Source organism: Aegilops tauschii, chromosome 6 (assembly GCF_002575655.3).
Source record: "Aegilops tauschii subsp. strangulata cultivar AL8/78 chromosome 6, Aet v6.0, whole genome shotgun sequence".
Lineage (NCBI taxonomy): Eukaryota > Viridiplantae > Streptophyta > Magnoliopsida > Poales > Poaceae > Aegilops > Aegilops tauschii.
The window spans coordinates 483559810-483582622 of NC_053040.3; the positions used below are offsets into that span (position 1 = coordinate 483559810).

The 22813-nt window shown below is 41.9% G+C and overlaps 1 protein-coding gene, 1 long non-coding RNA gene and 1 pseudogene across 9 annotated transcripts; 2 read left to right on the forward strand and 1 right to left on the reverse strand.

The window, feature by feature from the left end:
- The first annotated feature begins 8284 nt into the window (after window positions 1-8284).
- Window positions 8285-11017, forward strand: LOC109740027 (uncharacterized). Of its 2 annotated transcripts, none has more exons than XM_040393105.3 (3): window positions 8285-8511; window positions 10211-10281; window positions 10339-11017. In XM_040393105.3, the coding sequence occupies exons 1-3, from the start codon at window positions 8374-8376 to the stop codon at window positions 10466-10468; spliced, it is 339 nt and encodes a 112-aa protein (XP_040249039.1). In that variant the 5' UTR covers window positions 8285-8373; the 3' UTR covers window positions 10469-11017. The 2 variants fall into 2 exon arrangements, with proteins under 2 accessions (XP_040249039.1, XP_020154661.1); XM_020299072.4 differs by having other exon boundaries at window positions 8286-8511; window positions 10351-11017.
- Window positions 11018-12292: 1275 nt separating this feature from the next.
- Window positions 12293-22808, reverse strand: LOC109740017 (uncharacterized). Of its 7 annotated transcripts, XR_006665705.2 has the most exons (7): window positions 22141-22797; window positions 16410-18044; window positions 16216-16318; window positions 15158-15346; window positions 14211-14422; window positions 12982-13040; window positions 12293-12886 (listed from the first exon to the last, which is right to left on the reverse strand). It is a non-coding gene; the product is annotated as an uncharacterized lncRNA (long non-coding RNA). The 7 variants fall into 7 exon arrangements; XR_012188251.1 differs by having other exon boundaries at window positions 15158-16318; window positions 22141-22807; XR_005760924.3 differs by lacking the exon at window positions 14211-14422 and having other exon boundaries at window positions 16202-16318; window positions 22141-22795.
- Window positions 17684-22127, forward strand: LOC109740015 (G-type lectin S-receptor-like serine/threonine-protein kinase B120; annotated as a pseudogene).
- Window positions 22809-22813: the final 5 nt, after the last annotated feature.

Consider the following 22813-nt stretch of genomic DNA (forward strand, 5'->3'; position numbering starts at 1 on the left):
AAAGAAAAAGGAAAGAAGAACTAAGAAAACAATGGAATGGTCGAGTCGTTAGCGCAGTGTAACACGACACAGGAGGTCACTGGTTCGATTCTCCTCATGTGTGCCATTTTTTTCTCTTATTTTCCTCTTGGGCCGGCCCAATAGCACGGCAGCGTGGGTGCCGAAACCCCTAGTTGGCGGCAAAGGCGCTGACTAGGGGGCCTCCTATATGCCACTTATTGCGGCACACAGTCGACGGTTCGCACAAGGGAAAGCTGATTGGTCCCGCCCATTGCGGTTGCGCGCGATGAAAAAACAACTAAAAGCGCAGTAGGTTAGAATCGAACCAACGCCCTGCAGCAGCCACGCTTAGGGCTGGGCGTTCGGTTTATATGGTTAATATGGTTCGGTTTATTCAGTTTTTTAAAATTTCGGTTTTAAAGAAATGGAAACCGAAACAAGCACACAAAGTTAAGAAACCGAACCATATTAACCATAATATATCGGTTTGGTTTTTTCGGTTAACCGAAAAACCGAAATACATACACTCGTCAGTGTAAGTGTAATGATTCATGAGCACTGATTTGCATTGTATAGAATGCATAAAATAGTTACAAGAGCTAGCAAACATCAGGCAATGCTTTATTCGGCCAAGCAAACTAGTGAACATAATTAAGTGGAAAATCACATGAAACGTTCCATGTATTATGTACGGAAGAACACGTGTGATGCCTCAAAACTGAGCAGCTCATGCACTAAATGATACACTAGTAGTTACTTGCACGGCCAAGAGGCATGCATACATACTTGATATACATGGACATTATTAGTTAGATTGGGAGATTAGAAACTCGTAAAAGTACATGTGATCTAGCCGCTAGCCGGATGTCCGCCACAACCAACAAGGATTTGCCGGTGATTGCTAGCTCGCCTGAGTCAGGGCGGATGTTTAGTTGTTTGCCAATGGCTGAACAGGCCGCCGTCTAATTTACTTTTTGGTGAGACTTTCGCCTGATGGAGTGAACATGGTATTTGCACGGCGCATCCTACATATCGGTTTGTTCAGTCTATTCGGTTTCTTGACACTGAAAACCGAACACAAACCAAACACCAAACAACCTTAAAATTTTCCACCAAACCACCAAATTAACCGACATATCGGTTAATATGGTTCGGTTCGGTTTGGTTTTTCGGTTTTCGGTTTAACCGTGCCCACCCCTAGCCACGCTACAACTCTTAGCCAATGCGACAGGGTTACTTTCGTGGAACTTTAACAGTGCGACTCTTAAAGAAAGAAACATTAGCGGAATACTTAAATAACAGCTCGCAAAAAAGTGTGCGCGAGTAGGACTGAACACACGACATAACAAGAGTGAACCACGTCCCTATGAACTGTAGTTCATGAATTTTGTTGACTAAATCTGGCAGCTCAGCTTATATAACCTATAGGCAGCGAAAGATTTGTAACCACGCACACTTTTTTGAATTTTCGAACTGAATTTTTCTTTTTAACAAGTCAATACTTTTTGAAAACCGAACAATATTTGTAAACACTCGAAGATTCTTTGGGAATGTCAAAAAAAGGAACAAACATGAAACCGAGTATATTTTTGGAAACTACGAACAATTATTTGAAAACACGAACATTTTCCCAAAAACAGGAACAAAATTGGAAAATGCGAACATTTTCCGAAATTATGAACAAGTTTTCAAAACGCAAACATTTTATGAAATTCCCGAAACGATTTCTAAATTCTTGAACATATTATGGGAACATGATCATTTTCGAATTTGTGAACAAATTTTGAAAGCAGAAACTTAAAAAATGGAAGCTTCTTTGGAATATTGTAAATTTTTGTAATTTTTCGGACATTTTTTGAGAATAAGTGAACATATTTGGGAATAATATTTTTTTTGAAATTTATGAACAAAATTTGATAACAGAAACATTTTTTTTGGAAAAATGAACAATTTTTTAATATTGCAAACGGTTTTAAAATTTCTGGCTATTTCTTGATAAAAGACAAATAAACTTGAAAAATAAAATGAAAGAAAAAAGGGGGAAAACAAAACCGAAAATATAAAAAAGGAGAGAAAATAAACAGGAAAAGAGAAAAAACAGGGGAACACAGCTTGGGAACCGCCTCGAAAGTTCCAAAACTGGAGAAAACTAACTGGGAACGACCCCAAAACCATCGCTCAAACCTTTAACGGGCCGGCCCATCCCGAACGATCGTCGATCTCCCTGTGCGTCGCAAGGAATCGTCGATCCACCCCAAAATTGAACTCCATCTTACTCTAAGTTCTAGCGAGAGGGGAGCTCCTATTGTGCGCTGCAAGCGCCGGCCAGCGCTCGTGGCGCTTGCACGCGGCGCGTAGTGGGCCGGCCCAATGAATATTTTTCCATATATATATATATATATATATATATATATATATATATATATATATATATATATATATATATATAATAAAGCACGGGTTGACTCTGTAGGTTCACCGTCACAATACGTTTTTTCCCGTGATTTTACGCTTTTTGTTTGAATTTAAAACATATTCGAGGTGGTACTAAATTTGTTTCGAGATAAAGGATTCGGCTGTTACACGCGTCACCCGTCTGGGCCTGGGCAGCGTCAATGCTAATGGGTAATGGGCCTTTAGAAACCTCCTCTCACGCCTTTTGTCCTTTTTCTCTTCCACGCGAGCAAGGAGCAACAACACTCGGGCTTCGGGGACGGCGCGAGAACTCGCGAGCGAGGAGGCTCCCGACGGAGCATGGCGGCGACTCCTGTAGAAGAACGCGGCAGCGGTCGGCGAGGTGGTTCAGGGCTCGGGCATCCATGGCGTTGGGGCTCCTGTAGAGAAGAAACGAGGGGGAGGGAGATGAGCAGAGAGGGGAGGAGGAAAAATAGAGAAGGGTCGGTACTCATCTGCTTACTCCAACGAACTGCGACTGGGGTCCATCCGTCCACGCGAGGAGCTCGGGCTCCTCCGTGGCTGCCTACTGCGTGCACCGGTTGGGCCACACCGTGCTGAGGCCGGCCTTCGTTGGGGGAGTGGAGGAAAAGAGGCAATGGAGGCGTCGGAGTTGGAGGCGGGGCAGAGAGCCAGCGGATGACAGAGGCACCATGGTCCACCGGCTGCAGGCAGGTGAGCGGGAGACGGGAGGCTCACTGGTGGACGCGCACGGCGGCGCGCGGTTGCGTGTGAGGCAGCCGGCTACAGGGGCATGCAGGCGGCGGTCGGGCACAGTGGTTCGGCGAGGCGTCGGGCAACATGATGGGCGTGGGCGGGGCACGCTGTCCGGGCGAGAGGATGGGCAGGAGGGAGGCGTGGAGGTGGAGGAGGTGGTCGTCGCCGGCGGCAGCGCCGCCCGTGGTCGACGCAGACGCAGCGGCCGTCCATGGCGGCTTAAGTCGATGTAGGAGGACGACGAGGAGCTTTGCGAGGGCCAGCGGTGCCGGCAGGTTCAAGCTCTTTGTATAGAGGAAAAGAGAGCGAGACGTGAGAGGGAGAAGAGGAGAGGAAGAAGAGTATGCACACTACATATCGTACGTGGATTTCATACATAGCTAGCAAACTCACGTATATGTATGCATGGTAAGTACGCACTCATGCAGTGATAAGAATTGTACTCCCTCTGTTTTTTTAGTCTGCATATAAGATTTGGTCAAAGTCAAACTTTGTAAAGTTTGACCAACTTTATTGAAAAAAATATCAACATCTACAATGCTAAAATTATATGGTATGAAAGTTAATTTCATGATGCATCTACCAATATTGATTTCATATTGTGAGTCTTTATATTTTTTTTATAAACTAGTTAAAGTTGGCAAAGTTTGACTTTGACCAAATCTTATATGCAGACGAAAAAAAACGAGAAAGTATATGACCGCCATCGAAGAGGAGCTGGTTCCGCCGGCCGCGGCAATGTCTTGACGCACGGCCGCTGTTGAAGAGTAGTCCTTTTTGAATGTCCGCGTGTTGGTGAGGAGCTGCCCCATTCTGAATTTTGCATGACAATTTCTGCAGCAACATGGGATTTCCTCATGACCATCAGAATACATGTTCAGGTACGGATTTCTACCGGACCATCAACACTCAAAACAATATATATGCATGCATGCAGAGAACAATTATACAAGGATGTATATTTGTTTATGGGTCATTTACAGTTCACAGGTTATTATGGTTTCTAGGTAAGCTTAATGTAATTTCACATGAGACAATCATCATGTACATACCAAAAGAATACTCCCTCCGTCCGAAAATACTTGTCATCAAAATGAATAGAAGGGGATGTATCTAGATGTATATTAGTTCAAGATACATCCCTTTTTATTTATTTTGATGACAAGTATTTTCGGACGGAGGGAGTATTTGTTTGCATGGGGATGAGATGACTGAATGCTTGTCACTGTATCAATTGTGAGATAAGATAAGCTATCTAAGAAACTTTCTGCATGGTCTGCTTGGAATATAGGAAGTGTGTATACCTTCTGTCTTATAAACCTACATTTATGAACCAAATATGTTCATTTCATTTTTTTGCTGCATATATGCTTAGGAAGACACAATATACATAGTTTAGTCTTGTTGTTGTTCGGTTCTATTTAACATATGTAGACCAACTCACAAGTTCAAATTATTTCACTGACACTTTTCTATTAAGAATTGTTTGCCATTAATTTTCTCATGTTGATTTAATTTCTCCTTATCATCCATCACCCATCATTGTCCCGTGATGTGACTCTCTTTCCCAAATGCACAAACAAAGAAATGCCTTGCATGCACTGCAAAATTTAGTTCCGTTCAATGCCAGCACATGATCTTCTTACAGTATGTGAACAACAACTAGAATTTTATTCCTTGGGTTCAGATGTGGCATTTGCTCATTTTATTTTGGGTTAAATTTGCGAGCGAGCTACTTTAGTTAGAATGCCAAGAGGTTAGTGTGGAATGAAATTTACTAAGGAATGTAGTGCAAAAGAATTTGTCGAATTTTTTTCTATAGGATTAATTCACTCATACAATAAAGCGCCTAGAAAAAAATCATATGGATTCAACCCTTGAATTTTCAATGAAAAGATTTTGGATCAAAAATACCCTAAGGTGGAATAGAAAGACCACCATGGCCACAATTATTACCGAAAATGGTTGATGTTTGTTATGACAATTTTGACTACAAATAATAGAAAATATGCCAAATATTTACTAGATTCCCTAATGGGGCACACAATGGCGTTGTAGTAGGCAAACGCCAGAGTAGATGGGACACATTGACCCGCTTATATATATTGTTTTTCTCCCGTTGCAACGCACGGGCATATTTGTTAGTCAGTGTAAAAAATGCAAAACGCACAGGGAAAAAAGCTGACGCTAATTCGGCCACATCATGAATCAATCTCTGCACGTGAAAGCTAACTGCTTCAAGCATTTACCACTATACAAGGCTAAGTTTGTTGCCTATTATCAGGAAATAAATCTATTTGAGCTCTCCCTTAGTACAGACATTAACATATATGTTCACGTTGATTAATATAAAAAACAAATAATTCGCCAAAAACAGAAACGTTTACGAATTAAAAAATGTCATGGATTTTGAACAAAAAATTACGAAATTTTCAAAAAAAGGTTCACCGAAGTTGAAAATAGTTCATAAAATTTGAAAAAAATTCATCGATTCTTAAAAAAGTTCATTGGGTTTGAAAAGAGTTCATCAATTTTTTGGAAAAAGTTCACCAAACTTTAAGAAAGTTCATCAAATCTTAAAAAAGTTCATCGAATTTAAAAAAAATTCATCAATTTTCAAAAATAGTTTATCCAAAAATGGGAAAAAGTTCATTGATTTTAGAAAAGAGTTCATCGAAATTTCGAAAAAGTTCATCGAAAAATGAAAAATTTCACGAATTGAAAAACTGCGCATTTAAAAAAATAAATAATGGAAAAGAAAAAGAACAAAAAAACTGACAAACGAATAAAAGAGTAAAACGAAGATACATGCATAAGTTGGTTGGTGGCGTGTTGTTTGTGCCTTGTTTTTTTTTGAAGGAGGTCCTGGGTTCGATTCCTTGGTATTGCTATTAATTTTTTTGGATTAAAACACAGGAAGGAAAAACACTGGACGGGCCGGCCCAGCAAGGGAGCGCTGCAGGCGCCAGTTAACAAAATGCACGTTAACGGGCGCCTGCAGCGCCAAATAGGATTTTCCTCTAGCGAGGCTTCTCGCCAAAAAAAAAAACGTTCTAGCGAGGCTAGCCATCCAAGCTAGCGACTACGAACAGCCACAACGCAGCGCTAAATTTAAAGTATAAAATACAGCGGCAGATACTTTTTTTCAGAAAATAAACATTTCTTGGAAAAATGTGAAAAGTTCTTCAATAGTGCGAATAATATTTGAAAATCGTGAGAAAATTTCGAATCTGGTTTTTGGAAACATGAATTTTTTAAAAATTGAACAAAATTTGAAAACGTAAACAATGTTTTTCAATATAGTGAACAAATTTCGAAATCTGAATTTTTTCGAACTGTGAACATTTTTTTAAAAAGTGAAGTTAAAAAACACTTAGTGTTTGGTGAACATTATTTAAATACATACATAACATTTTAAAAAATATACGACGAACTTTTTTCAATGCACGCTGAACAAAATTTCTACACACAAATGAACATTTTTTTGTACATAGTGAACATTTTTGAATGTGCGCTGAACATTTTTCTTCAACACAATGAACTTTTTTTTAAAACGTGAACAATTTTTGAAAAATGAAGAAAATTATAATTTTGGACTTCTTTGGAATTTGAAACTCTGATGTTTTTGAAAATTTTAAAACATTTACACAATTTGGAATTTCTGGAATTTCCGGTTTCCTTCATGAAAATTTTAAAACATTTGTACACAATTTTAAAACATTAAAATTTCAAAAACCATTAAAATTTAATAAAATATTTGTACACAATTTGGAATTTCGGAAATTTCCGGTTTTCTTCATGAAAAATTTAGAAACATAAAAATTTCTGAAAATGTGTACACAATTTTGAATTTGAAACATTCTTTTAAGATTTAAACAAACTTTAAATAACATGAACAATTTTTAAAATTATGAGCAGAAAATAAAAAGAAAACATAAGAAAAGCAAAAAGTGAACAACGAAAAGAAGCAGAAAAAGAAATCAAGAAACATGAAGATAACCGGGAAATCGGTTAAAAGAAATAAACATGAACCGGTTGCTCCTCGAGGTGGGCCGGCCCCTGTGTTGTCTATTGTTGGCTTCGCTTTAGCGAAGCAGCGACTCGTTGACGCACACGCGTGTCAAATAGGATTCACCCGAAATCACTAACTAAGGAGTACTCCTTCCAAAGATCAGTCTCACCTTCCCAGGTTGCGATCACAACCTGGGAGTTTTTCCATTTTTCATAGATTCGTTTGTTCAAAACATTTAATCTCATAAAACGTGCGTCCAAATCTCGAACCATTTTTAACGTTATATTGCTCGCGTTGAGATCTTCAAAACTAGATCCCATATTGATAGGCTTTAACACATTTTTTTCGCAAAAAAACTATACGGGAGCACTATTTCCCCTTTCCGAAAGCTATTTCTGAGAGGCACATTTGTGACTCTCGCAGAAGCAAAACCGTGCCTCTCACAGAAGAAATAAAAATGATTTTTTTTCCGTTTCCAAGATGCACGGCCGTGCCTCTCATGGAAGCAAAGCGGTGCCTCTCACGGAAGGGAAAAGAAAAGAAAACATATTTTTTATCCTTTTCCTAGAGGCATGGCCGTGCCTCTCGGGGAATCAAAATCATGCCTCTCGAGGAAGCAAAACCGTGCCTTTTTTTGACTTTTTTTTTTGAAAAGCTAAGAAAGACCGATGAAAAACCGAGAAGCCAAAAAAGAGGAAAAACCATCTAAAAAGTCAAAAACGCGTGCGAAAAAAAACAAAATCAGGAGGAAGCACGACACGTGACAGCGGCGTGCTCTTAGCCCGCACACAAGTGATCGTTGGGAGGGTACCGAAGAGCCCTCGATAAGTTGCTCTCGGATCCATCCCATTCTATTGTTCACCGCATTGTAGAAGGGATGCTTCCCCTCAAAAAAAAAAGAAAGAAGGGATGCTCCCGAAGAGCCCTCGGATCCACCCCATTCTATTGTTGAAATAAAGGGATCCGAGAGCAAACAATAATAGAAGGGATACTGTGAAGGACCAAGTTACCCTACTTGTTGTAGTCATGGATCTCCTCCCTGCCCGGCCTGACCCAGCCCAGCCCAGCCCACGACGGCACGCGTTCTGCGGAGTAAACCGCGGTGCTGGGAAGCCTCATCGCCAGAGAAAAGACAAGAGACGCCTAACCCAAACCCTAGCCGCATCCCACCCACGACCGGCCGGCAATCCATGGCGCTGCGCAACCTGGCCAAGAAGTTGCGGATCCCCACCTCTGCTGCTGCCCGGCTCCCGTCCGCCCCCAACCCTGCTGATTTCCGGTTCCCATCGGACCCTGGCGCTTGGCGGGCGTCCGTTTCTCGGCTCGAGGTATGCCCCTTCTCCTGCCCACCGCGCTCTCTGAAGTAAATCACTAGTTGGAGTTGGAGTCGCTAGTGCAAATCGACCAATAGACCGGTGATCTCTTGGATTCCCCCAACTCCGGATCTAGAGTAGACCCTTCGCTGTCGCTGAGACATCAAGTTTCGCCCTTCCTTTTGCCATATTCAAGTCCTGCCGTTGTGCTGTTGCCTGATTCCTCGACCAATTCAGAAACTCTTACCAACGACTGATAAGTGGCTTATTTCATGGTTTCTCCCTGGTGTATGTTCATCTGCAATGGGAGATTACTGATGCGCCTTCTATTGTTCACCGCATCCTTTTATCTCAAGAAAGGATCTGGAGTAAAAGCACAAACATATACCATACGCACCCTAGACTTCTCTGCGTATGCGATGCATTAGTGGCTGCCATGCCTTCGCTGTAACAAATTACGCTCTGATGCATATGTGAGATCTTTACTGTTGGCAGCATTTTAACGAGATGTGGCTCGTACAGATCATTATAAACATTTTCTACTGTCATGAAAACTTCCCCTTTTGCCTTTGACGTGGCTGGCTCACTGTTACAGACAATTCTAACTTGACAACCATTTGCATTGTCATGAAAACTTTTCTCGTTTCTACCTTTGCATGAGGCCGGTTGTCAGAATTTGTAAACTACAAGCTGGACTTTTCCATATCTTAGTCACTCAGTTCACAAATTCTCACTTATTAGTCAGAATTTGTAAACTACCAGCAGGACTTTTCCATTTCTTAGCTACTCAGTTGATCAGTTCACATATGTGAATGAGACACTTAGGTTCTGACTTATCAGTGTTAATTGAAGATTGACAACTTGATTTTGGGATGATAGCAAAACAAGAGGAGAGCCCTGCTGAGAAGCCTTCGTCGCCAGAGAGAAATCAAGACACGCCTAACCCAAACCCTAGCCGCGTCCTCGACCCCCTCCCCACACCCGGCCGCCAATCCATGGCACTGTGCAACCTGGTTGCGAAGTTGCGGATCCCCACCACTGCTGCTGCACAGCTCCCATCGGCCCCCACCCCTGCTGCTTTCCGGCTCCCATTATCCCCTAGCGTTTCGTCCACATCCGTTTCTCGGCCCCAGGCATGCTCCTTCTCCTCCACACCGCGCTCACTCAATTAAATCACTAGTTGGAGTCGGTAGTGCAAATCAACCGATTGATCGGTGTTCTCTTGAATTTCCCCAACTGTGGATCTAGACCCTTCGCTGTCGTTGAGACCTCGGGATTTGTAAAATACCAGCAGTACTTTTCCATATTTTAGTCACTCAGTTGATCAATTCACAGATTTCGAATGATTAGGTTCTGACTCATTAGTGTTAATTGGAAGATTGACAACTTGATTTTGGAATGACAACAAATCGTATGTCTTCTACGGTGTAAGTTTTGTAAGATCTGAAATTAGAGCACTAACAGTCAAAGATCTAACCTTGTAGCACCAACAGTCAGGAATGCTCCCTTAATGAATTTCTTTTTGCAGCTGTTAGTTGAAAAGTTTTGAACTTGGTGTAATATCTGAACTTATCAGGTGTATTTAGCGCTGCAAATACTGTCTTGTGATATTTTTGTTCTCCTGTATCCTACCTACATGACATGTAAGGATAATAACGCTAAATCTTGCACTGGTTACTACCTTCTCAACTTCTTTTACCTTGTTGAATTGTAGAGCGCTAGAGACTGGTATGAGTTTCAGCGAGCACGTTATGATGATGTGACAACAGAGTTAAAAAACTTCAGGTAAAATCTACAACAATTCCATTTTAGTGTTCATTACTACTCAAATGATTGAAAAAGATTTTTTGGCAGGCGTGAGGTTGTGTGGACTGAAAGGGCGGCTAACCTGTTTGATTTGGTTTATAAGGTGGGTTGTCCTATTGTCGTTGGTACTTTGGTCATAAAAGTGATTGTCTATCGGGCCATGTGATGGGTTAATGGCCATCTGCTGTGCGAACATGAAGTTTCTGCCCCCGAGCTCATATGCTCCCTTGTGAACGGTAAAATGAAATAAAAAAATCAGAAAAAATCAAACATTGACGAATACTCAACATGCGTGCAATTTTCCATGAAGAAATAACATTCCAAAATGCTTCTGTAAAATGAAATAGTCGATTTGGAGCATCGATTTTGTTTCTTATAGGAGCATCTTGGAAAAAAAATCTCAATGAACTTTGCACGCATGTAGAAAATTCGTCAATGTTTGTTGACAAAAAAATTCTGATTTTTTTTAATTTTGTTTACTACTGTCATTGAGGATGCATATAAGCTCGAGAGCAGAAGGCTCATTGGCACAGATGCATGTGCGCTCGTTGTGGCAAGTGGCAAGTGGCAAGAGCAGATAACCATGTAGAAATAATTGATTGTTGTATATATGTCTTGCTCTGTTGTGTCATGGACCAGTGGCTATGACTTTATGTAATTGTGTATAAGCATACTTTCTCGTAATGTTTGTTGCTTTTGTTGGATTGTTGAAGAATGCTGCGTTTGCTTTCAACTTTTGTTTGTGCTTGTGGAAGTAGCGATGGTGTGAGGATTCTCCTATTGCACTTTGTTCATGAGCCTGGTTTATGTACATTGGACTTGTCCACTTTGCCCTGTTTAGCAAAATTAAGTTTACAAGCTTTTGACAGTGAAGCGATAACCTTGAACCGCTGTGCATCCAACTTATCCATGCAATGTTGAGGATGTGTATATCAGAGTAGAAACTATTTTTAAACTAGCCATGGATGTTACAGATAATCACTTTTGTGTATGATTTCTTTGCGAGTAGCATATGGTTACTTTGCTGGAAACTAGAGCTTATCTTCGGAATGTCTTCAGTGCTATTTATGCGTCAACATTTTTATTTATATATCAAACAACTAAGCAAGATGCTTGGGACCAAATTATCTTGCATGGGCCAAATTGCTGGTCAAATGCTAATCATATGCTCCTATAACAAGCTAGTAGGACCTGCAGCCTGGCTAAAAGAAAAGGAAAAAGAAATTCTTAACAAAATACACGCCTGATCTGGGATACTTGGTCAGAGGGAGGGAGGAATTTACAACTTAATCCTAGACACGGCACTTAATAAAAAAACTCAAAGATCGAAGGGCATCACAAGATTGGAGGAGGGAGACGATGGCTGCCAGGTCCACTGCTTGCGGATCGCTTCGCTTACCGCTACCGAGCCAGAGTGTCCTCCTCGCATCTTCATCAAGTAGGCTGCCGAGCCGCTCGACGGCGACGTTGGCCGTCACTCGGTCCACACGTCGCCGTCATCGCGGCCATGCTACCCGCGCCGGGTGGCTGTGTCCATCCTCGGCTCAGGTGGACACACACCAGTACAGTTCCAACGTCCAAACACACGCGCGCACGCTCAAGTGTCGCCCCAGGAGGAGACGACTAGAAGAAGCAGGCATGGCACGATATGATCTGGCACTCGCAGAGGCCCCTCGTGGCTCTAGACGAAGAAAAACAACGTATCCACCACAAGAGATGTCCATGAAAAAGCTGGTACAGCAACCCTACGTCTGCTTCAGTGACCTGATAGAGGCTTTGGCAATGTTTGGGTGGGCACAGGTCACAACTCTGTTAAACATATTCTTGTACCTTGTTTACAAGTGCTAAATAACTGCACATGGCACACATCTCAAGAGAAGATCGAACAGCAATGATAGGTGGAGCCCAGGTACCCTGGTTCTACCCAACATTTCTACCCGGCGGCACATGGATGGTTACAGTCATCAAGCACATCTCTATCAATCTCTGACCTAGCATTTCTACTCCACGTTTTTTTTACACTGTCATAGTGTCAAAAAAACTTCTTATATTTTGATACGAAACAGTGTTAGAACCTGAACCTGTTTTGGTACTGAAGTATGTTTACTCTGGTTTCATTATGATAACCCCGCAAAAAAAAAGGGTTTCATTATGATAACGGAACCAGGGAGGCCTTTGGCCCGCCCCCTGCTGATCTAAAACCTAACATTCGATTAGCATGGCATGTGAAATCTCGATCCCTAAGATCCTAGCTCGGCACTACAACATGAGTCGGATGGTCCCTGCATATGTATCCACATTCTGCCAGAACCACATTATGACCAAAGTAAGTATGTCGTATATGCCACTCACTATATGTAATATATCTAGCATAAATCCACCAATCAAGCTGATCAATCTCAGATCTGCAGCTCCATGAAATTCAGTTCAGTTCCCTGTGTCTGTCAGCAACTGCTCATGTCATACCAATCGACTCACACGGCATGTCGAGCGACAAGCAAGGCCCGGTAGGTGGCGGAGATGTAGGCATACGCGACGATGAACACCAGGATGTCATCCAGCAGGCCACGGTACCCTAGGGAAGCTGGAACCAAAACAGCATGATCATATACATAAGCTCTTGGAATTCATGTTGATAGTTTGTCAGATGGAGATGGTTGAATCAACTGGCCGCCTTACCTTCAGGGAAAAGGTCCATAGGGCTCACGAGTCACGAGGTACAGCAGAGCAAGGGTTGCCTGCAAGCCACACAACAGGGTTCATTTAGAATAGGAAGATTCTGAACCATCAGAATGATGTTAGATTGTACAGTACATGCTTGACAAATGTGTAGTACAAGGGCTGCTAGCTATTGGTGAGACTGAAACATTGCTAACCATAAACTCAGTGGCCGAAACTACACAAGTACAAGGTTCATATAGATAAGTGAGGGAAATCACATCATATGGAAATACTATCTAATCTGGCCGATGCCCAGACATAGTTACAAATGATGACAGAATAAACCAACACCCTGCACTAGCCTAAACAGACCAACACCAACGAGAAAATCTGGCAATTTTTGTTTGTGTGATTCTTCAAGACTTCATCGAAATACATCTCATCTTCGACAAGTCTAATTCTAAGCTTTGCATGGTGGGTTCTCAGCAGAGCATATGATATTATCCAACCAGGATAATTCACAACGCAATAGAAAGGTTGCAGGGCTTCAATATGCAGTGACTGATGGAGATATGCCGAATGAAGTAGTCTGTCCGAACTCTGAACTCTGAACTAATCCAGATTTTCCTAGTTCCCATCAAGTAAATCCTAAACCACAGCATGACGAGAATCGATTAGCATCCTGAAAACTAAATTCAGCTGGGCAACTAATAGTTCTTCCAATAAAAAACACCTTTCTCTTGAGATGAAATTGCTCCTGCATTACTCAAAACAGAATTTTCAGTGAGATATTAGTTGTTATCAACTTATTACTTGAGCGATGTGAAAAATTATTTTAAAACAACCCACTGATACCTGAGGAATTATGAAAGCTCACAATAAAGAACAATGATGTATAGTAACCTCGCAGTTTGTAACATTTTACTTATGAATTTGAGCTATGAAATTGGTTGTCTGACACTGGCAGGCTCTGTAATTCCTTTTACAACTTAGCAACCTAAGGATCGACTTTCAGTTGGTACACTGCTAATCTATTAGTGATCACTCAGAATATTATGGACGTAATTAACTGGAATTTTTAGAGAACTGATATCAGTTTACGGGTCATGCAGAATCTAGTAAATAGCACATTGCAGCACTAGACCATGGTATCTGTTGTCTAAGTGTCATTGACCGATTAGTGTCAGGCCCACTGACATCACATGATAAATGAAGATGACAGAAGTAGACCAATGGATGGACTTAACTGCCAATGCGAATTGGGTTTTGAAGAACAAGGGAGGTCCTTGTCGTCTGCCTCTGAATTCTATCAGCATCCTCCTGATGTAAAAGGGCTGGAGGTCTTTCAACAAGGGCTGTTACCCTGCGCCTCCCAGCATCAATCCATTCCTTGCTTCGAGCTGAAGCATTTGGAACCGCCTCCGAGTCGATGTGGCAGTGCTCCGAAAAATTGCAGTGTCTAGCGATTGTTGAGCACGCTCAGTTCCAGATAGAAAACTAGTTACGTGTTTGACTTTGCTATTTTGTAGTGTATAACAACCGGTTAAAGTTCAAGAGCATGAATTTGGCAGTATGACGAGGGTTACACGTACTTGTACTTCTATCAAGTTAATGATATACTAACATGGATGGGTGCAAACTTTCTAGCTGGACAGAACCTTTGTTGTTACAGTGAAGACTATTTAATATATGAACATATGGTAACATTGTAACATAATCTCTCAACTCAACTAATGTTGCAGAAGCCAACTCACCAAGAACGGCCTCTGATAATTTATATGGCTCAATTAGTTAGGTGTGACTACAGTATATCATCAACTGAGTTCCAATTGTACAGTCTGGCAGACATTCAATGGATTTATTTCTAAGCAGATTCGAAGGGTTGCTGTTGCAACTTTTAAGACATTGGACTGAACAGGCATGTGGAGCTAATAGAACTGCTTCTATAGACTGAACTAGATAAATTAATAGGAGTTCATCAAACAAATCTAAAACAGTACAACTCTGTTTAGTTCTATTTTCAGAGGTGAAGTAACATTTCATCTGAAAATACGCCACCAATCTAAACATGACAAGAAGCCAAGAGAAAAAGGCTAAGTACGGGCACTTAGGCCTTTTCCACTGATGTAATCGAGACAGCAACGGGACTCGGTATATGTAGAAGAGTTTTATCCAGAAGACATGGCAGGTTTACCTGAATCATACTGTGAGGAACTCCAGCAAAACAGCCATTGTACTGCTCAATTCGGTTCATGATAGGAGCGTTTCTGGTTCATCACGCAGCAGGACACCAGCAGAGTTATAGGGCTATGACAAACAGCACAACTGGATGACCAAAGAACAGATCCATGTAGCCAGACACCCACGATGCAGTGCCCTGTATCTGTATACAAACAATACCATGTGACACATGTCAGCTGAGGGGACTTTTGTTCATCAAGAGTCCAGCAGAAAAATGTTAACTGGCAGTCTAACTAAACATCAACACAGACACAACGCGAAGTCTAGCATCCAACCGAAATTAACCAAAGCAAGTGTATAATCATGTGAGGTTGAGCATTCATATTTTACATAAAAGCATTCGGAGTTGAGCATATGAAACGAGGCAGATCCAGTACCGGCAATTGACATGGTCATGGACTCAAACACTGCACGAATCAATGCACTAACTTACATGGACAAGCATCTGAAGTTCCACAAGCGCACATGGCCCGTACATATAACAGAATGTCCATGAGCGATTAAATAAGCCACATGAAAATTTATGAACAAATGTGATCCGAACAGAAAACCATGATAATATTTCATTATTACAGATGCACGCCACGATGAAATACATGTCCCCGAACAAACTGGCATCAAATCATCCCCAAAACCAACGAAATAGAACAAGGCAGCTAAGCAACTATCGGAACTAAGCATCAATCCATGTAAAATCGGCTCATTACAAGCCATGGAGGCGCTAGTAGAACAGAGCCACCGCCTATCCATAGTTCCGTACCCGCGTCCACCAAAACTCTGCGAAACATTTCAACTAACCCCAACCCGAACGCAGGCCCCACATAGTGACGAAGCTAGCTGCAATGTCACGGGAACAATTACACCGTGACTGCCAAAGCCCAACCGGAACGGCCCAGGAGGGGTGCCAAGCCCAATGTGCGTGTCATCGGCCTGGAGTGGAGGCAGTGAGTGGTACTTAATAGCTGCGAGTGCTGTGTAGTGGGTATCGATAGATCACCGGACAGAACGGACCGTCTTTGGGTGTGTATCTTCTCTCCCACCTCCGGCCGGCTCCTTCTCCCGATCCCCTTTTCTTGCTGAAACCCTAGCTTGTATCTGTACCCAATCGAGAGACCTAAGCATAATAGATCAAGAGATCCACCGTAGACTCGTGTCATTTGGTACTCATTCGGAATATCCTACACAAAGGGTAGATAACCACTTACCAGTCTGCAGTAAACCCATGCCTGTTGCTAGGAACAATCTCGGAAGCTAGAGAGTCAGCTATGCCATGGCTGCAGTGCTAGATGAACATGGTTATTAGTTTTACACTTCTCAAAATGACCTTATCAGTACCCTGGACATCGCTGCAGAAAGCAAGTGGCAGTTATAGTGCCATATGCCTCAGGAAAACAAGGTCAGATAATCACTTGCAGATCGATATCCCGATCAGTCGAGCATAAGAATATCTGCTGTAACTACCTCTGAGTTGCTACAGTGCTGCCCATGTGTGCAACTTATACAGAGTTGCCCCAGCCTTGCCATCTTAGCAAGTATGTATATGGCTGTGCTTTCACCTCCTCCAGTGCAAAAAACATTTCTGAGTTACACATTTATGATACAAGAAATGCACTCTGAGCAAATCTGCAATAAAATAGATGCATAGAAAGCTAAACATCCTTTTCAGGTGATACACTCTTTTCAGACAGTTGCACAAGACTGCTAAAAAATCCTTTTTCTTGCAAAGCTAGGGATGCAAACGCAGGCACGACTGAACACTTAAATGCATAGCTGGCAAGCTTCTATAATTGCAAAGACCAGAACGAATATGTGAGTCCACCCACAGAGTTTGACCTCACATTTTTAAGAAACAAGGACAAGGCCCCTTTGTACATCAAGTCAGCATCCAATGATGTTCTTCCGAAACCCAAAAGAAAAGAATTTTTTTTCTTTTTAATGAGCTGATCTGTCCATGTTTTTAACCCATCCAGTTATAGTTTACATGATCAAACAATAGCTGATGCAAGTCCAATGGGAAGACCATGGAATTTCCTGCACCACTGATGTTAACATTTACCTGCAATTTCATATGTATACGGTCAACAGATAGATTTGTTCCAAGAAAAACATCTAAGGTTACATACCAAAACCGGAACAAGAGGTTTGTTCTGTTCCTAAACATATGCAATCCAACTAAAATAGTACCAGCAGCCAGCACACTCAAACAAGGAAACCTAGCAGTCACACCTCAAAGAAAAAGTAAATGTCTATTCTAATTTGCTGAGAAGGCTAGTCCAACATTTTCAAACTTCCTAGTAAATATCTCTTATTGACTCCTTCCAAGGTTCCCACTTCCCATTAGCTTCCTGTGGGAAAAGCACCACAATAAAATGCTTGACAGGCTCTGCCTCTCCCAGGAGTTCTGATTTGCAATGTCCAAAAATAACTCATCCACTGCTTTGCTTCCATTATCTCAGTTCCTCCACAGTTCGCTACAGCAATGGATCCCCTTCCCATACACACAATCATCTGCCTTGTTTGTTGGTCATTTTGTTTATTGCCATTTTATGCATCATCCAGCAGCCGCCTTCTTCCCGACAAGCCGCTTTCCGCTGGTAGCACCATCACCTCCGACGACGGCACTTTTGCCCTGGGATTCTTCTCCCCATCCAGCTCCAGCACAAAATATTACTACGTCGGCATATGGTACAGGAACATACCTGAAGACAACGTTGTGTGGGTTGCCAACCGTGCTATGCCGATAACCGATCCTTCTTCTGCAACACTCGCCTTCACAAGCGGATCTAATCTTGCCTTGTCAGACACCAGTGGCCAGCTTCTCTGGACGACAAACATCAGCGCTGCAAGGAATTCATCGTCAGAGGCAACTGGTGGAGAAGCCACGCTTGATAACAATGGGAATTTTATTCTTCGGTCATCACATGGCACAATTTTATGGCAAAGCTTCGATTACCCGACCGACACTCACCTTCCAGGTATGAACCTCAGGATCACCCACAAGATGCATGCGCTACAACAGCTCATCTCTTGGAGAAACCCCCAAGACCCATCCCCGGGCAACTTCTCATATAGTGCAGACCCTGATGAGTTTCGGCAGCGTATTACATGGAACGGCTCAACACCATACCGGCGAAGTCTGGTATGGAACAACAATTTGGTAGTTGGGAAGTATATTGAGAGTATCAAGTCCACAATTTACTATACACTGCAAATTATTGGTGATGAGGTCTACGCTTCTTTTGGACTACCAGTACCTAGTGTCTCAGTAGTGCTAATGAAGATTGACTACTTAGGCAAGATGAAGACACAAATCTGGAATAGCAACAGCTCCAAATGGACTGACCTGTATTCAGGACCTAACCAGGAATGCAACAAATTTGGTTACTGTGGTCCATCTGGTTACTGTGACAACACGCAGCCTATTGTGACATGCAAGTGTTTTGATGGCTTTGAGCCAAACAACAAACAAGACTGGATGGCCCGCAGGTTTTCACAGGGATGCCACCGGATGGAAGCACTTAGATGTGGTCAAGGGGATGGCTTCTTAAATATGTCAACCATGAAGATTCCTGACCAGTTTTTGTATGTCAAGAATAGAAGCTTAGATGAATGCATAGCAGAATGCACAAGCAACTGCTCGTGCATGGCGTATGCTTACAGCACTATGAGAACTAATGCTATCGATGAGGATGATACAAGGTGCCTATTATGGATCGGAGATTTGATTGACACGGAGAAGTTCATTGGACAAGGGGAAAACCTCTATATCCGAGTTAATGGACTGAGTGGTACAGTTTACTGTTTCTGTTTCTCTGCTTGCTTTATTAGATATACTCCTCTATTTGTGTGTCCAGTGGAGCTCCAATAATCACCTCCTTAGTTCTATGTTCAATGTGAGTACAAGAAAGGTTTAAATCAGTAGTGACGGACAAATATTAGAGGGTAAACTTGATAATGCCATTATGATGGAACTGTTTGGTGCAACATATGTGCAGTCTGTAAATCACTACAATCTTTTCCATACAAAAAGATAATAGCTTATCCAATTAGAGGGTGCTGATTAAGAGCCACTGGATGCAGAATGAAAATACGAGCATGCAGGGGTTGGCAATATCCCAGATCATGTAAAGCATTTCTATCTGAATAATTATCAAGGAACAGCCTCTAATACATGTTACAGACATCTGAGGTGTCAGCAAACATTTGGCCAGCCACCAACACAGTTGGTCCAAAGTCTATAATTCTATATATGTCTGATCTCAGTCAATGCATAGGATGTGAGCCTAACTCACATGGGCGGAAGAGCGAATGTCAATCATACCACCTTGGTTCGAGCCATATTTCATTGAACTTGAATTTGAGTTACTGTCTATTTCCTATTAATAGAAAATGTAGTTGCTCCTACAAGTTCGTACAATCCATGTCAATCTACAAGATATACATCCCTATAGAAGGAAACCTTCAAGTTCAGGCATAAGTCGTTTATGCCATCTGATTATATTACATAAAAAACTTGGGCGTGACAACCATTCCATCCAGTTCAACAAAACATGTTGTGCCGGATTTTAGTTTGAAGTATCAAGCCGAAGTTTTGTATTTCCCAAATGTTACCATACTCGTGATGCAATTGTTCATGTGAGAAATAGATTGCTTGAGAGTCGAGACTATGTGCATGTAGTTCATACTTGTAAGAAATATTTGGTTTGTGAAACTAACTATTTAGCAAATGTGTAATCGTGATTGCTTACAGACTGAATTTTGGCAGATAAAAACCGGAAGAGCAATGTTTTAAAAATTACACTGCCAGTCGTTTCAAGTTTGCTCATAATCATATGCGTGTGCCTTGCTTGGATCTGCAGCTTTGGAGGTAAAACACAGTGCCATACATTCTCGGTGTATTTCCCTCAAGCATGTTTGCGAAGGCCAATGCTATTCCATATTTCTATGTGATATGTTCCTCTACTATAACGTTTGCATCAATGTTCCTGACAGGCAAACAAAGAAACAAGAAAATTTGGAAGAAGCTGATGTCAGGAACTTCAAGCACTTCTATTGAACTTCGTGATGGAAACTTGAAGTATCCTTTTATTAACTTCCAAGAAATTGTACTTGCAACAAACAATTTCTCTAACTCCAACATGCTTGGACATGGAGGTTTTGGCAATGTTTACAAGGTAACGTGGAATTTTCTCTTATAGAGCAACATAACTGTATTTCCGTCTTGTTTGACTTAAAAGTATGCAAGTGTCCAGGCGACATTAGAAGATGGTACAGAATTTGCTGTGAAAAGGCTTAGTAAGGGTTCTGGACAGGGGGAACTGGAGTTCAGAAATGAAGTAATACTCATTGCGAAGTTGCAGCACAAAAACTTGGTTAGACTTCTCGGTTTCTGCATCCACGGAGATGAGAAACTATTGATATATGAATACTTACCTAACAAAAGTCTGGATGCCATGCTTTTTGGTATGTTCTGCTTACGTCTTGCCAAATTTCAGTAAGTAATGAAATCAACTAAAATAACTGATTATCCTTCAATTGATGCTGTTGGTAGCAGATGCCACAAGAAAATCAATGCTTGATTGGCCAATAAGATTCGAGATAACCAAAGGGGTAGCTAGAGGACTTCTTTATCTTCATCAAGATTCAAGATTGAAGATAATTCACATGGATCTCAAAGCAAGCAACATATTATTAGATGCCGAAATGAGCCCTAAGATATCTGACTTTGGTATGGCAAGGATATTTGGCAGCAATCAGCAGCAAGAAAATACCAACCGCGTTGTTGGCACATAGTAGGTGGTATACTGCATAAATTATGTTTATGCATTGTTCCTGTGCTTGACTAAAATTATGTTCTGTGTTCAAACAGCGGTTACATGCCGCCTGAATATGTTTTGAAAGGAGTGTTTTCTGTCAAGTCTGATGTATAAAGCTTTGGAGTTTTACTACTGGAGATTGTGAGTGGCTCAAAGATCAGCTCTGTGCACCTAAAAGCAGACTTCCCCAGCATTATAGCCTACGTAAGTACAATGACATGTTCGAATTTCTGCAAGTACAGTAAATATATGCATCTTGAAAGGGATAAGATTGGATGCAGGCATGGAGCTTATGGAAGGATGGGAACACAAAGGATTTTGTCGACTCGTCAATTGTGGACAGCTGCTCACTTAATGAAACTATACGGTGTGTCCATATCGGTCTCTTGTGTGTTCAAGGCAGCCCAAATGCGCGGCCACTCGTGTCGTCAATCATGTCCTTTCTGGAGAATGGAGATATATCACTTCCACCTCCAAAAGAGCCTGTGTATTTTGCAGAAGATAACCATGGTACTGATGGAGCAGCAGAAAATATTGTGAATTCTAAAAATAACATGAGCATTACAGCACTAGAGGGACGCTAGTACCTAGCAGTGCCGTGTGTACTTTGTACAACTGTATACTGGATAAGAAACTGGGATTTCTCTTGAAGAGCAAGAAGCTTTGTGTTAATATAAATAATGTATTTCAACCCCAGGAGCCCACAGCAAATGGGAGAGGTCTCAGTGTTCTCATTAAAGACCCTTCTCAGCAAGAATTTTGGATGCATAAGAGAAAGCAAGTTAACCAACCAATTGAAATTTTGTACGCTTACAGAAAAGGATAGTTGAATTGTATATTTTGACATTTTGCATGCAGTATGTCTGTTAGTCAGAGCACCATAGAGGTTCCTTTCAAGGGATAAAAGACAACTGCCGATTTGCGGAAAATGGAAAAAACATGCCAGTAGCTGGTTTCTTCTTTCAGGCATTTCCACAAACACCTTGTACTCACAACTCTGAGCTCTCTGCTCACGGGCATCATTCATCGAAGACAACCTCGGCGCGAGATTTCTTCCATTAATTCGCATCAAATAGGGTGCAAGAAACAACTAGAGAGTGGCATGGCTTAGAGCACGCACCTTTGAGAAGCTCTCGCTCCACCCGGACGGACGGCCTCGCGCGCTAAGCCGTCGGCGTGGCGTGGCGGCGCGTCTTGGCCTGCTCCCCGTCCATATCTGCCGCCTGAGCCGTACTGGCTGCCAAATGTGAGGCCGGGAGGAGGAAGAAGGTTGCGCCACCATCATTTGCTCCTCCTCCCGCCGGAGATGCGGCGTCTCCGCCCCAGCCGCTCTGCTCCCGTCGACCAGACCAGCTCCTTCCCCTCGCGCACCTGGACCTTTCGGCTTTCTTTGGTGATGATTCGGCCCTGCCCAGCCCAGCCCAGCCAGGGTTATGGGACTGGCACTGCACGCAGTTCTCTATCTGTTTAACCATTCACCCCTCAAAAAAAATCCGTTTAAACCATTTGCCCCTTAAAAAGAAACTGTTTAAAACATTTTTTTCTCAGAATAGCACATTTTAAATGTTGGAAAAATTCTGAAAATAAATGAGAAATTCAACACTGAACAGTACATAACATAAGTTGGGCTTTAGATTTGGCCCATTAGTACATTGATATCAAATTTGTCATTTTTGTATCTCAAGATATATTTCAAATTTTTAGATACGAAATTCGGTGACAACATACATAGATGTTGTATCAATGTGTTAGATTTTTTTCAGATTTTTTAAAATGTTCTACGACATCCGGTG

Coding starts and splice junctions, on each gene's coding strand:
- LOC109740027 (XM_040393105.3), top strand. CDS start 8,374: ATGGCGCTGCGCAACCTGGCCAAGAAGTTGCGGATCCCCACCTCTGCT. Junction 8,512..10,210: donor CGTCCGTTTCTCGGCTCGAG/GTATGCCCCTTC, acceptor GTTGAATTGTAG/AGCGCTAGAGACTGGTATGA. Junction 10,282..10,338: donor ACAGAGTTAAAAAACTTCAG/GTAAAATCTACA, acceptor TGATTGAAAAAG/ATTTTTTGGCAGGCGTGAGG.